Source organism: Salmo salar, chromosome ssa14 (assembly GCF_905237065.1).
Source record: "Salmo salar chromosome ssa14, Ssal_v3.1, whole genome shotgun sequence".
In the NCBI taxonomy this organism is placed as follows: Eukaryota; Metazoa; Chordata; class Actinopteri; order Salmoniformes; family Salmonidae; genus Salmo; species Salmo salar.
In genome coordinates this window covers 92,806,807-92,822,414 of record NC_059455.1, presented here as the reverse complement: position 1 = coordinate 92,822,414, position 15,608 = coordinate 92,806,807, and the positions used below count along the sequence as shown (strand labels likewise).

General features: G+C 43.7%; 1 protein-coding gene and 2 non-coding genes across 3 annotated transcripts; 2 read left to right on the top strand and 1 right to left on the bottom strand.

Moving 5' to 3' along the window:
* Window positions 1-801: 801 nt before the first annotated feature.
* LOC106570647 (60S ribosomal protein L14) lies at window positions 802-11,712 on the top strand. Its single transcript, XM_045693717.1, is given in 7 exon segments — window positions 802-831; window positions 9,872-9,917; window positions 9,920-9,972; window positions 10,417-10,511; window positions 10,885-10,984; window positions 11,378-11,431; window positions 11,616-11,712. Coding segments are annotated over 7 exon segments (441 nt in total). The 3' UTR covers window positions 11,679-11,712.
* Window positions 3,128-3,199, bottom strand: trnap-agg (transfer RNA proline (anticodon AGG)). Its single transcript has one exon. It is a non-coding gene; the product is annotated as a tRNA-Pro (tRNA).
* trnap-agg (transfer RNA proline (anticodon AGG)) lies at window positions 3,744-3,815 on the top strand. Its single transcript has one exon. It is a non-coding gene; the product is annotated as a tRNA-Pro (tRNA).
* Window positions 11,713-15,608: the final 3,896 nt, after the last annotated feature.

Sequence of the window (15,608 nt, the reverse complement as noted above, 5' to 3'; positions counted from 1 at the left end):
TCCCAGAACAACAGCAAAGGACCTTGTGAAGATGCTGGAGGAAACAGGTACGAAGTATCTATATCTACAGTAAAACGAGTCCTATATCGACATAACCTGAAAGGCCGCTCAGCAAGGAAGAAGCCACTGCTCCAAAACCGCCATAAAAAAAGCCAGACTACGGTTTGCAACTGCACATGGGGACAAAGATCATACTTTTTGGAGAAATGTCCTCTGGTCTGATGAAACAAAAATATAACTGTTTGGCCATAATGACCATCGTTATGTTTGGAGGAAAAAGAGGGAGGATTGCAAGCCGAAGAACACCATCCTAACCGTGAAGCATGGGGGTGGCAGCATCATGTTGTGGGTGTGCTTTGCTGCAGGAGGGACTCGTGCACTTCACAAAATAGATGGCCTCATGAGGAAGGGAACATTTTGTGGATATATTGAAGCAACATCTCAAGACATCAGTCATCAGTTATCATGCTGAAACACGAGGAGATGGCGGTGGATGAAGTGTACAACAATGGGCCTCAGGATCTCGTCACGGTATGTCTGTGCATTCAAATTGCCATAGTTAAAATGCAATTGTGTTCATTGTCCCTAGCTTATGTCTACCCATACCATAACCCCACCACCACCCTGGGGCACTCTGTTCACAACGTTGACATCAGCAAACTACTCGCCCACACGACGCCATACATGCTGTCTGCCATCTGCCCGGAACACTTGAAACCGGTGTTAATCTGTGAAGAGCACACTTCTACAGCCTGATAGTGGCCATCAAAGATGAGCATTTGCCCACTGAAGTTGGTTATGATGCCCAACTGCAATCAGGTCAAGACCCTGGTGAGGACATGCAGATGAGCTTCCCTGAGACATGGTAGGTTGGTGGTTGGAGATATCACTCCAGTGGTGTGGGGGCTGTGCTTTGGCAAAGTGGGTGGGGTTATATCCTACCTGTTTGGCCCTGTCCGGGGGTTTCATCGGATGGGGCCACAGTGTCTCCTGACCCCTCCTGTCTCAGCCTCCAGTATTTATGCTGCAGTAGTTTATGTGTCGGGGGGCTAGGGTCAGTCTGTCACATCTGGAGTATTTCTCTTGCCTTTTCCGGGGTGTCCTGTGTGAATTTAAATATGCTCTCTCTAATTCTCTCTTTCTCTCTTTCTTTCTTTCTTTCTTTCTTTCTTTCTTTCTTTCTTTCTTTCTTTCTTTCTTTCTTTCTTTCTCTCTCTCGGAGGACCTGAGCCCTAGGACCATGCCTCAGGACTACCTGGCCTGATGACTCCTTGCTGTCCCCAGTTCACCTGGCCGTGCGGCTGCTCCAGTTCCAACTGTTCTGCCTGTGGCTATGGAACCCTGACCTGTTCACCGGACGTTCTACCTGTCCCAGACCTGCTGTCCCAGACCTGCTGGAACCCTGATCTGTTCACCGGATGTGCTACCTGTCCCAGACCTGCTGTTTTCAACTCTCTAGAGACAGCAGGAGCGGTAGAGATACTCTCAAAGATCGGCTATGAAAAAGCCAACTGACACTTACTCTTGTGTTACTGACTTGTTACACCCTCGACAACTATTATGATTATTATTATTTGACCATGCTGGTCATTTATGAACATTTGAACATCTTGGCCATGTGCTGTTATAATCTCCACTCGGCACAGCCAGAAGAGGACTGGCCACCCCTCATAGCCTGGTTCCTCTCTAGGTTTCTTCCTAGGTTTTGGCCTTTCTAGGGAGTTTTTCCTAGCCACTGTGCTTCTACACCTGCATTGCTTGCTGTTTGGGGTTTTAGGCTGGGTTTCTGTACAGCACTTTGAGATACCCAGCTGATGTAAGAAGGGCTTTATAAATACATTTGATTTGATTTGATTTCTGACAGTTTGTGCAGAATTACTTCGCTTGTGAAAACCCACAGTTTCAACAGCTGTCCGAGTGGCTGGTCTCAGATGATTCCGCTGGTGAAGAAGCCGGATGTGGAGGTCCTCGGCTGGCGTGGTTAAAAGTGATCCACGGTTGTGAGGCCAGTTGAATGTACTGCCAAATTCTGTAAAATGACGTTGGATGCAGCTTATGGGAGAGAAATTAACATATGACAAATCAAATCAAATGTATTTATATAGCCCTTCTTACATCAGCTGATATCTCAAAGTGCTGTACAGAAACCCAGCCTAAACCCCCAAACAGCAAGCAATGCAGGTGTAGAAGCAACAGCTCTGGTGGACATGCCTGTACTCAGCATGCCAATTGCACCCTCCCTCAAAACTTGAGATATCTGTAGAATTGTGTTGTGTGACAAATCTGTACATTTTTACAGTGGCCTTTTATTGTCCCCGGCACAAGGTGCACCTCTGTAATGATCATGCTTTTTAATCAGCTTCTTGATATGCCACACCTGTCAGGTGGTACTATTTTCACGGCTATGATAAGATTAGCTATAATATGGCACATTTTTCTCTCTGTCCCATGGAAGAAGAAAAAAGGGGGGGGGGCTTGCTTGGACCTTGCAGGGCCCCGTGAAACTGTGCTACATCACTGGGGTAGGTTTATTGCCTTGGTTTCAGTCACAGATCAAGCCCAATCCTGGACTGAAAGGCATTTTCAATGGAGTGTGGAGAATGAAACAGAGCCAGACATCTCTGTCTATGGCTGCCAGTGTCCTGTTGAACACCACCGCTCCTCCTCTTTACTTTCACGGTGCTACTCAATCAAAACCGCCTTCTGGATTTTGTGGTGGAGTCAAAACAACCTCCTTCCTCCTATACAAACAAAGTTGACCTGAATTCCAAATTGTGTTCATGACTGTAAATATGTAAATATGGTTCTGAGAGCAGGAATTAAAACTTAGAATGCTGTTATTGTGTTTTACTTATCCGGTAAATCAGATTGCTGGGTTTGATTAATGTGTTCTGTATTGTTCATAGTTTGAAACAAATGTTTATTGCTCACTAACCTGGGAGAGATAGCTCTCTCCCCCTCTCATTTCAGTGGGATAACTGGTATCAATAAAGGATACATAAATAAATTAACCCAAGAGTTTTACCACCAGCAATATTACAACTCCTTGTGACAATTGTCTAGAAAGACCCACAGAACAGAGTACGTTTTTAATCTTCTCAATGAAGGTTGGCCTAGTCTAAAACAAGGGCTCGTCCGGGATTTGAACCCGGGACCTCTCGCACCCTAAGCGAGAATCATACCCCTAGACCAACGAGCCTGTCCGTAGAGTGCTTCTGAGATTTTGAAAATCATTTAAATGCCACGCATGTAATAAAAACGTCGATTTTGCACTGGTACTACACTGTCTTCTGGTGGTGCTGAGAAGTACTGCTGTTGAATTTTGGGCCTTTGGACAATGGCCACTCAAATCTGTAGATCAGAATTGCACTATAGGGAGACGAGAGCTGGTCGTTAATTAACACAAAGGGAAGAGCGCTCGTTCAGCATGGAGAGGAAGCGCTATAAAGTCATCATTATGTCTAAACCCCGCCCATTTCTTAAAATGTTCTTCTGAAAATCTGATTTTAAACCTAACCTTAACCCTAACCTTAACTACACTGCTCACCTTGTGGCTAACCCTAACCTTACATTATGACCAAAACGCACATTTTTGTTTTCATACATTTTTACGTCATAGACAATTTTAACTTTATAGCTGTGGTAACTAACGACAAGCATGAGAGCTTGAGTTCTGCCAATTATGTGTATTCTACCCCAACAACTTCAGTTAAAATGGACGTGCTGTATAAGGACAGGCATGTGGCTCGTTGGTCTAGGGGTATGATTCTCGCTTAGGGTGCGAGAGGTCCCGGGTTCAAATCCCGGACGAGCCCATCTTTTAATGTTAGGCCTACATAAAACTAGTATGCAGTAATAGTAGATATTGTAGTCTCTATACTGTATTCTAGTAGACCTACTCTATATACGAATTCGATTATTGTACCTTGTCACTGCCACAGTGGAAAACGACATAGAAATTCTAACCCGCAATCATTTGACCAAAGCCTCCCACCACCTGAAAAGCTTCTTCCCCTGGGCTGTGGCCCTCACCAACCAGCAATCTGGCCCATAGAGACTAAAGGACTATGCACTCTATGCTGCACACCATATCAAGCCATCTCTGAACTGTACACAAAATAACTGCACTAGACTGCATTGCACTCTGTCCATCTCTCTGTATTTAGATATATTCATACTGATACTGTAAATTTGTACATCCCCTGTATATCAACCGTATACCCACTGTATATCAACCGTATACCCACTGTATATCAACTGTATACCCACTGTATATCAACTGTATACCCACTGTATATCAACTGTATAGCCACTGTGTTTCAACCGTTTACCTACTCTGTATACACCGTACGCTCACTGTGTCAAGCATATACCCACTGTACATTTGTATATCTGCTAATTCTCTTACAGCTCTATGCTCACTCTACCTAGTTGTATATAATGTATGTCAACTTTGTTTAAACTCTGTCTCTAAATGTTGTCTGGCACCACCATATCACCAAGCAACACTCAGAGTATGTTGTCTCACACTAGTAGCACTATATCCACAACTAAAAAGTAAAAGCATCTAGCTTGTTGGTCTAGGGGTATGATTCTTGTTTAGGGTGCAAGAGGTCAGGGGTTCAAAACCCATAAAATATCATTTTTTTTTAATGTTAGAATATCAGAGCGACGTCAATTTACCAGGAATACGACTTTCCCGAAGTGGATCCTTTGTCCGCACCACCCAGGGCATTTGAACTGATTCAAGAGGCCGATCCAAAATTAACGCCGCTGGAGGACTAGAGGGAGACAGAGCAGTCTTCTGGTCAGGCTTCGGAGGCGCGCACACCACCCACCTCTTCCGAGTATATTACTCGCTTATATCAAGTCCCTAGATAACAAGGTTGACAAAATCAGGGCACGGGTTGCTTTCCAGAGAGACATCAGGGATTGTAACATACTCTGTTTAATTGAAACATGGCTCTCTCTGAATATGGTGTCGAAGTTGGTATAGCCACCTGGATTCTCAGTGCGTCGCGCCAACAGGAATAAACATCTCTCCGGGCAGAAGAAGGACAGGGGTGTATGTTTCATGATTAACGACTCATGGTGTAATTGTAACAACATACAGGAACTCAAGTCCTTTTGTTCACCTGACCTAGAATTCCTCACAATCAAATGCTGACCGTATTATCTCCCAAGAAAATTATCTTCGGTTATTGTCACAGCCGTGTACATCCCCCCTCAAGCTGATACCAAGACGACCCTCAAGGAACTTCACTGGACTTTATGCAAACTGGAAACCATATATCCTGAGGCTGCATTTATTGTAGCTGGGGATTTTAACCAAGCAAATTTGAGAACAAGGCTATCTAAATTCTATCAGCATATCAAATATAACACTCGCGCTGGAAAAACACTGGACCACTGTTACTCTAATTTCCCCGATGCATACAAGGCCCTCCCCCGCCCTCCTTTCGGCAAATCTGATCACGACTCTATTTTGCTCCTCCCTTCCTATAGGCAGAAACTCAAACAGGAAGTACCCGTGCTAAGGACTATTCAATGTTGGTCTGACCAATCAGAATCCACGCTTTAAGATTGTTAGGATCACGCGGACTGGGATATGTTTTGGGTAGCCTCAGAGAATAATATTGACGTATATGCTGATTTGGTGAGTGAATTTATAAGGAAGTGTATAGGAGATGTTGTACCCACTGTGACTTTTAAAACCTACCCTAACCAGAAACCGTGGATAGCAAAACTGAAAGCGCGAACCACCACATTTAACCATGGAAAGGTGACTGGGAACATGGCCGAATACAAACAGTGTAGTTATTCCCTCCGCAATGCAATCAAACAAGCAAAATGTCAGTATAGAGATAAAGTGGAGTCGCAATTCAATGGCTCAGACACGAGACATATGTGGCAGGGACTACAGACAATCACACCCTACAAAAGGAAAACCAGCCACATCACAGACACCAACGTCTTGCTTCCAGACAAACTAAACACCTTCTTTGCCCGCTTTGAGGATAATACAGTGCTACCGATGCGGCCCGCTACCAAGGACTGTGGGCTCTCCTTCTCAGTGGCCGACGTGAGTAAGACATTTAAACGTCTTAACTCTCGCAAGGCTGCCGGCCCAGACGGCATCCCTAGCCACGTCCTCAGAACATGCGCATATTCAATCTCTCCCTATCCCAGTCTGCTGTCCCCACATGCTTCAAGATGACCACCATTGTTTCTGTACCCAAGAATGCAAAGGTAACTGAACTAAATGACTATCGCCCCATAGCACTCACATCTATCATCATGAAGTGCTTTGAGAGACTAGTCAAGGATCATATCACCTCCACCTTACCTGTCACCCTAGACTCACTTCAATTTTCTTACCGCCCCAATAGGTCCACAGACGATGCAATTGCCATCACGCTGCACACTGCCATATTCCATCTGGACAAGAGGAATACCTATGTAAGAATGCTGTTCATTGACTATAGCTCAGCATTCAACGCCATAGTACCCTCCAAGCTCATCATTAAGCTTGAGGCCCTGGATCTCAACTCCGTCCTGTGAAATTGGCTCCTGGACTTCCTGACGGGCCACCCCCAGATGGTGAAGGTAGGAAACAACGTCTCCCCTTCACTGATCCTCAACAATGGAGCACCACAACGGTGCATGCTCAGTCCCCTCCTGTACTCCCTGTTCACCCATGACTGCCATGCACGCCTCCAACTCAATCATCAAGTTTGCAGACGACACAACAGTAGTAGGCTTGATTACCAACAAGGTGAGGGCTCTCGGAGTGGGGTGTCAGGAAAATAACCTCTCACTCAACGTCAACAAAACAAAGGAGATGATCGTGGACTTCAAGAAGCAGCAGAGGGAGCACCCACCTATCCACATCAACGGGACAGAAGTGGAGAAGATGGAAAGTTTTAAGTTCCTCGGCATACACATCACTGACAAACTGAAATGGTCCACCCACACAGACAATGTGGTGAAGAAGGCGCAACAGCGCCTCTTCAACCTCAGGTAGCTGAAGCAATTTGGCTTGTCACCTAAAACCCTCACAAACTTTTACAGATGCACAATTGAGAGCATCCTGTCGGGCTGTATCACCGCCTGGTATGACAACTGCACCGCCCACAATCGCAGGGCCCTCCTGAGGGTGGTGCGGTCTGCACAACGCATCACCGGGGGCAAACTACCTGCCCTCCAGGACACCTACATTACCCGATGTCACAGGAAGGCCAAAAAGATAATCAAGGACAACAACCACCTGAGTCACTGCCTGTTCACCCCGCTACCATCCAGAAGGCAAGGTCAGTACAGGTGCATCAAAGATGGGACCGAGAGACTGAAAAACAGCTTCTATCTCAAGGCCATCAGACTGTTAAACAGCAATCACTATCAGAGAGGCTGCTGCCTACACACAAACTTGAAATCATTGGCCACTTTAATAAATGGAACACTAGTCACTTTAATAATGCCACTTTAATCATGTTTACATATCTTGTATTACTCATCTCATATGTATATACTGTATTCTATACTATCTATTACATCCTGCCTATGTCACTCTGTCATTGCTCATCCATATATTTATATTTATATATTGTTATTCCATTCCTTTACTTAGATGTGTGTGTGTTATGTAGTTGTTGTGGAATTGTAAGATATTACTTGTTAGATATTGCTGCACCTGTCAGAACTAGAAGCACAAGCATTTCGCTACACTCGCAATAACATCTGCTATTTGAATTAACACTCAGAGTATGTTGTCTTGCACTTGCAGCACCATATCACCAAGTATCATTCTGAGTATGTGTAAATGTGCTTGTTGTGTGGATTGAAGATTTCACCTTTATTTAACCAGGTTGGCTAGTTGAGAACAAGTTCTCATTTGCAGCTGCGAAGATACACTGTCTCATCATTCACTTCAGGTGTACATTTCCCCCCCCCAATTTTTTTTTTTAACCAAAGGAACGATCATATAATTGTGTAAATATATATAAAGCTGCTCATACTGTATTTGACACCAACACACTTCTCTGCAGTAGGTGGCGTGACGAGCATTCCGAACTGAAACATTATCCAACCACGCGAAGAAGAAATCCCTCCCACGCGCATGCGCATTACCAGAGCGGAAAGCGTAATTGCGTCGAGCGGAAGCTGGTACGTCCTTTCTGAAGCGGACTGCCATCATGGTGAGTTCGCGATGAAGCTTGTGGATTTTGAAAAAAGGATTCAATAAAAATATTCGTTATTGTTAAGCACCTTCAACTGATATGTAAATGTATAGCGTATCGCTATGTTCGCTTTAATAGCGTTTAAGGTTTTGATGAAAATAGTTTCGATGGGTTTTGGACGTAACAAAAAATGTCGGCTGTTCCGCATGCTACAACGTGGTGAAGAACAGGCCGATAATCAGACTAACGTTAGTCAACTATCGAGCTAGGCAGCGCCAACGTCACCACTATAAAAAAAACTAATTTGAAAAGCGAACGCAGAATAGTTGCTGTATTTGTTTTCTTAGTTTGGTTTTGTCGATCCACGGCCATATGTAAACTAGCTAACGGTAGTTACGTTATATGTTAACCTACTAGTACCACTCCGGTACAGCTTGTTAGCGTCTATAGACTTCTCGGTATTGGTCTTATCCCACAAACTAATAGCCATGTCCCAAAGGTATATCACATTTTGTAAAACGTGGAGCTAGCTAACCCATCTACGTTTTGACAGTATCGGGGTTATAAGACAGTAGTTAGCTAGCTAGTTAGCACGTCTACCAAAGTGTTTTGTCCATCAGTAGGCTGGACAATAGAACGAAGCAGAAAGAACGTTGGCAGAAGAACGTTGCTGAGCTGGAACACTAGCGCGAGCCCATAGCAAATGAATGGAGTCGAACGTTCGCCTGTTGACTGGAGTGACGCTTAGAATTCAATTTCATCTAAATGGCACCAAAATATGTATCCCTTTTTTATTTTACCACTACAATCTGTTCTTAGGACGAAACTGAAAAATAACTCGTGTAGAAAGTTAACATCCGCACCTCGATGGTGCCATGTGTGCTTGTCTGCATAACGAGGAAGTAGGGTAAAAAAATAAGTTTAGCAATTTTTGGCTATTTCAGATCTAGCGATCGATTACAGTTGAGCACGCTGCCCAACCTTGTGTAATTACAAAAATGAGATTATCCTGATTTTTAAAATGGTGTCAGACTTGGGGGGAAAAAATCTAAATAGACACGATGCGAAATATACCAGCATGCCTCTCCAAAACAATGGGAGAGCTCAGCTGTTCCAAGGGCTAAATGTATTTCCGGGCTAGAGTTGGATGACTACGGAGTACGCTGCCCGGCCTTACATAATTAGAAAGAGGAGATTATCATGTTTTAAAATGGTGTCCAATTGAGAAAACACAAATGTACACATTGGCTAAATAGAAATACATACCTATATTTCCCTATAGTAAACAACTGGGAGGGCTACCACAGTATCATGAGTAATTTGTTAACATTTTAACTACAAACAGCGTGGGCAGGTCTCATTGCCAACAATAGCAAAGCAGGCATTGTGATGTAGAATAAACGGGGAATAGAAGGTTCAGAAGGCGAGTTGGTGCCACAGGTGCTCAATAGAACTAATAGGAGCTGGCAGGGTGAAAAATGCCCTGAAATAAGGCCTGCTTTTTTGTGATTACTTTTTTGGGGATTAAGCAGCTGGGACATATGGTAATATTATGAAACTGGGTTCCACAGCAGATGTAATGAAGTAGTTATCAGGAAAAAAAGCTTTGTTAAAAATGTCGAGTCTAGCCTACCATAATTCTCTTTTCTGGATCTCTGCCTACCAAGCTAATTAACAACCCTTATTTGTTGCAGGTGTTCAAGCGCTACGTTGAGATTGGCCGTGTTGCTTACATCTCTTTCGGCCCCACGCAGGCAGCCTGGTGGCCATCGTCGATGTCATCGACCAAAACAGAGTAAGCATAGCATTGATGATATCCTGACTTTATGCCAGAGGTCTCCAACTCTCTTCCTTTTAAGTTACTGGTTGTGCAGGCTTGTTCCAACGCTGCAGTAACATCAGATTCACATGATCAACTAGTCAGTCTTTCTGGCCTGGAATTGGTTGACTGGTGTTGCTGCAGGGCTGGAACATAAGCCTGGAATCGGGAGAGCCCGGCTACAAACTGGTACCTGACTCACCTAGTCTGGTAGCGTTTGTTAGTCTGTCAATCTTTTATCCACCAACAATTCTCCAGAGTCCTGCTTCAAAGTGTGAAATGAGTTAACCAAAAACTCCCCGTTGTGACTGGTAGAGCCAGGTTGTTGACGTAAACTACCACATAGTGCAGCTCATTTAAGAACGGTTCAAATCAGCATAGACATGTTTAATTAAACTGGCTGTGGTGTGTTTGTCTCAGGCATTGGTGGATGGTCCCTGCACAGGGGTGAAGAGACAGTCAATGCCTTTCAAGTGCATGCAGCTCACTGACTACGTCATTAAAGTCCCACACAGGTGAGTGAGAGGACCTCGGGTGTATTTACTAGGAACCAAGCAGAAGCAAACTGAATGAAACAGGGAGGTACCTACCTAACTTTGTCCAATGTAAACTTTGCAACGCAAATAAATGTATCGCTACGGTTTGCACATGAGTATGTTCCAGTCCTCAAGACCTTGATTGGTTCAGTCAGTTTTATTACAGCTGAGCCGGTACAAAAAAACATGTGCACACAGACACTTCAATGAATTGAGTTTGGCTTTTGTTTTCCTGTGTTGGATTTTGAGTCGATAGTCACAGACATACTGCAGTAGCCTCGCAGAACACAATACCTTTGGCTCTTCTCTGCCCTTTTCGATCCTCTGGGACATAACCCTTCCTGTGTTGCAGCGCTCGTCAGAAGTTTGTGAGACGTGCCTGGGAGAAGGCCCAAGTCACTGAGAAGTGGGCAGAAAGCAACTGGGCCAAGAAGATCGAAGCCAGGCAAAAGGTACAGAGTGTTTTTAGATTACTTTTAGCTGCTAATCAAAAAGCAACTCCTTATGGGGTCCACATGTTTCTGACAGTCTCTAGTCTAGGCCTTCCATCTCCTTAGTTTTTCTAAATGGATGGGGGAATTGGTCTGCTTGTGGCTAACAGTTGGTTCCTCAAGGGTTGTGGCTAAACATTTTGTCAAATTGGACACAGGATAGTTCAATAGGCTTTAGGTGAATCACTGCCCACAAACATTATTGGCTTGCTTATGCTACTGCAATGTTTCTGCAACTCCAGGGTGGTATTCACAAAGAACCAAATAGGCTAAAATGGGGAAGGACCTACCTGAATCTGTCCAATAAGTAATATTTTGATGTCTCAGTTGTGTAACTGTTGTGTGTCTCTGCAGAGGGCACAGATGTCCGACTTTGATCGCTTCAAGGTGATGAAGGCCAAAAAGATGGTGAGTGGAGAAAACTCTCAGATTATTCACTATTATATTGAATATTTTGGGTGTCACATTACATGTAAAACGACAAGATGTTGTATTTGAATCCCCGAACACATGAAGGGTTTTAATGTATGTGACAATAAAACCTAATGGGGGGATGATTGAATGGTCACTGATTTGTTGTTTGTGTCCACAGAGGAACAAGGTCATCAAGCATGAGGTGAAAAGGCTGCAGAAAGAGGCAGCGAAGAAGGCGTGATCTGTCATTTAATAAATCCTCTGGTTGAATTGTTCTCCATCCTCTTGTCTTTACTACTGCACACCTGTCAATCACAGCATAAGGTTAGCTATCGCTTCCGTCACACAGACAGCATCCTCACAGCTTAAGGTTAGCTATCGCTTCGATCACAGACAGCATCCTCACAGCATAAGGTTAGCTATCGCTGACAGCATCCTCATGGCATAAGGCTAGCTATCGCTTCGGTAACACAGACAGCATCCTCACAGCATAGGGCTAGCTATCGCTTCGGTCACACAGACAGCATCCTCACAGCATAGGGCTAGCTATCGCTTCGGTCACACAGACAGCATCCTTGCGTAAAATGGTACACAGCATCATCGGGATATAAATGCATCAAAAGTTTAACATTCACCTTCTAGCCGTCAATGCATACAGTTTGATGCATACGTTCGATAAATCCAACGTGCTCACCACACTGAACACACTGCCTCTGTAACGCAGTGCTGCAAGGCAAATGCAGCCTTTCATTGGAAATGAATGTAATTCTGTTGTACCAAAATGCAATGATGCTGTTGGTGTGATGTAAGAGTAAAGACACATCTCTAGATCACATTTAGAAACGTTGCAACTTTTAAAAATGTAACCCGGGTGTGCCTATATCATTACACACTGCGACGAGGAACATTAAAGCAGCGGGTAGCGGTCCCTTCCCCCTGACTAGATTATCGAATGTCATTTTTTACATTTCTAGTCCTTTCTGCTAATCTACATGTTGAATCGCTACTGTTCGTCGCAACCCAGAAGGTGGTTGATACATTTACTGCAGCCGTCCACTGCTTTGACACATTTTGGTTTTTTGCAGTGTCTGTAAAAGGCACATCCTGACTCGTTTCAGAAAGGGTGAAATGTTACACAATCTAAAACAAAACATGGAAAGACCAAGTAAATCAAATTGTATTTGTCACATGCGCCAAATACAACAGGTGTAGGTAGACCTTACAGTGAAATGTTTACTTACGAGCCCATAACCAACAATGCCGTTTCAAAAAATACAGATAAGAATAAGAGAAAAGGTAACGAGTAATTAATTAAAGAGCAGCAGTGAAATAACAATAGCGAGACTATATACAGGGTGGTACCGGTACAGTCAATATGCGGGGTCACTGGCTAGTTGAGGTATTATGTACCACTGATATTGTATAATCGGCATTACAGACCAGCAGGCAGTTTGTTCTCCTGAAACCTCTTGACAACTAGTGCAGGTCACAGTCGGTAACTGGCTGGGGGTGATGTAACAGCAGACTGCTCAATTTCTTTCCTTTTAAAGGGCTCACTTGAATAACAACACAAATAATTAACAAATCACTACTTTTATATGGTCACAACGTGTACATGTTCAGTTTAACTAATTAAATTGAGAGCATCGGTTTAACATGGTAACTGGTGGAAACTGGCACCCTGTATCAGATGATGGATCAGATGTCGCCGTTGCTATGCTATTCTCTGTAAGTGCAGTAGGTGGTGGTGAAAGATTGAGAAACTGGCAAATAAACTCAAATGTGCTTTTTGTTGTTGTTTTTGTCGGGGATGCTTTTCTAAAGCCTAGTTCATATTGGCAGTTAAGTGACTCAAACTTTCTGTTTGCATATATGTTTCGAATCATTTTGTTTTTCCCTGCAGTCTGAACAACCACAGAAGCACATGGAATCAGATATTTCACACACACCCGTTGTTACTATGACAACTATGGTAGCCATGTCAGTGAATGACTCATTTGAATAAACGCATCTGATTTGGCCGCTGTTTGGACAATCAGTATTCCAAAACGGATTTGAGAAAAAAATAAAAATCTGATTTGCGCATAAGGGCTTGTTGTGTGAACAAGGCTTAGTGATCGAATAACATGTGAGGGGTAGACGCACCTCATCAAAAGTTTGATAAATATACTAGATTTGTGTTCGCAATTCTAAATGAATGCGCTTAAGGGGGTAGTATATGGTCAGTAGCACATCCCTGCGGTGTGTGGCTCTGACTCAAGTTTATGTTTATGCCACCTTCAACACCTTCCACCCTCAACAGGCATGTCTAGATGAGAAGAGTGGTGTTGTCGGGATGGTGTAGCGTGGGGGAGGGAATGTAGGTTGTTATTGTGTTCGGGCGCTTCTCTCTCACACTGTGGTCAGGGTAAGAGAGGGAGGGAGGGAGGGGGACCAAAAATAGAACATTCTGAGATACTGCCAGACTCAGGATAATAAGAGATGGGAGTGAGAACAACTCTGTTCTAACAGAAGATGAGATTGGGCGCTTTATGACACTTAATGGAGGGATCCGTTGGCATTGTCTCGCTACAATGGAAACAAATCTGCGGTACACTGTTCTATCACCCGGTGTCTTCAAATGCCCCGTTTTTAATGTCGAAATTTATGGTGGAAAAAACAACTGACTTTGGATGTATTTATTAGGGATGGGCATTTGAAATGTTTGGACTGTTCTAATACTCCAATTCTTTATTTTTTGTTGAGTACTTGACTGGGGAAAGAAAGTGCTTATTTATCTGTATGCCAACAAATTGGAACAATGCTTTATTTAGTATAACCATTACAGATAAGTCCTAATTGCTCATTTGTCCCATAAACACTGTACAAAGCATTAGGAACACCTGCTCTTTCCATGTCATAGACTGGCTAGGTGAAAGCTATGCTTGTGTATATGTGTACCATTCAGAGGGTGAATGGGCAAGACAAAATACCAAGACAAACCCCTTTGAATGGGGTTTGGTAGTAGGCAGGGGCGCAACTTTGTTTTTGGAAGTTGGGGGGACATAACTTTTTTAATTTTTTATATACAGTCGATAAATACTCCAAACAGCCTACCTGACCGCACGGAGGCGTCCACATGGTCCTAAAGCAAACCATCGCCTTGTTTTGTATCACATTCCAATGATAAAACTGGGGGGGGCACAAAAATGCAATTTCAGAATGTGGGGGGCGTCCCCAGTGAAAGTTGTGCTCCTGGTAGTAGGTGCCAAGAGCACCGGTTTGTGTCAAGAAATGGAACGCTGCTGGGTTTTTCAAGCTCAACCGTTTCCCGTGTGTATCAAGAATGGTCCACCACCCAAAGGACATCCAGCCAACTTGACACAACTGTGGGATGCATTGGAGTGAAATGGGCCAGTATCCCTGTGGGAAAACTTTCGACACCTTGTAGAGTCCATGCCCTGACGAATTGAGGCTGTTCTGAGTGCAAGAGGGGGGTGCAACTCAATATTAGGAAGGTGATCCTAATATTTTGTACCCTCAGTCAATAAAAAAGCAAGTGCCATTTAAGATGAATTTATTGAATCTAATATCAACTGGTTATATTATATCGTGGAACACAATCTGTAATATCAACTGGGTATATTACATCATGGAACAAATCAAATCCAACTTTATTTGTCACTTGCGCCGAATACAAGTGTAGACCTTACCGTGACAATGCTTACTTACAAGCCCTTATTAACCAACAGTGCAGTTCAAGAAGAGTTAAGAAAATATTTACCAAATAAACTAAAGTAAAAAATAAAAAGTAACACAATAACATAACAATAACGAGGCTATATACAGGGGGTACCGGTACCGAGTCAGTGTGGAGGCTATATACAGGGGGTACCGGTACCGAGTCAGTGTGCCGGGGTAAAGGTTAATTGAGGTCATTTGTACATGTAGGTAGGTGTGAAGTGACTATGCATAGATAATAAACAGCGAGTAGCAGCAGTGTACAAAACAAATGGGGGGGGGTCAATGTAATAGTCCGATGGCCATTTGACTAATTGTTCAGCAGTCTTATGGCTTGGGGGTAGAAGCTGTTAAGGAGCTTTTTGGGCCTAGACTTGGCGCTCCGGTACCGCTTGCCGTGCGGTAGCTGAGAAAACAGTCTATGACTTTGGATGACTGGAGTCTCTGACAA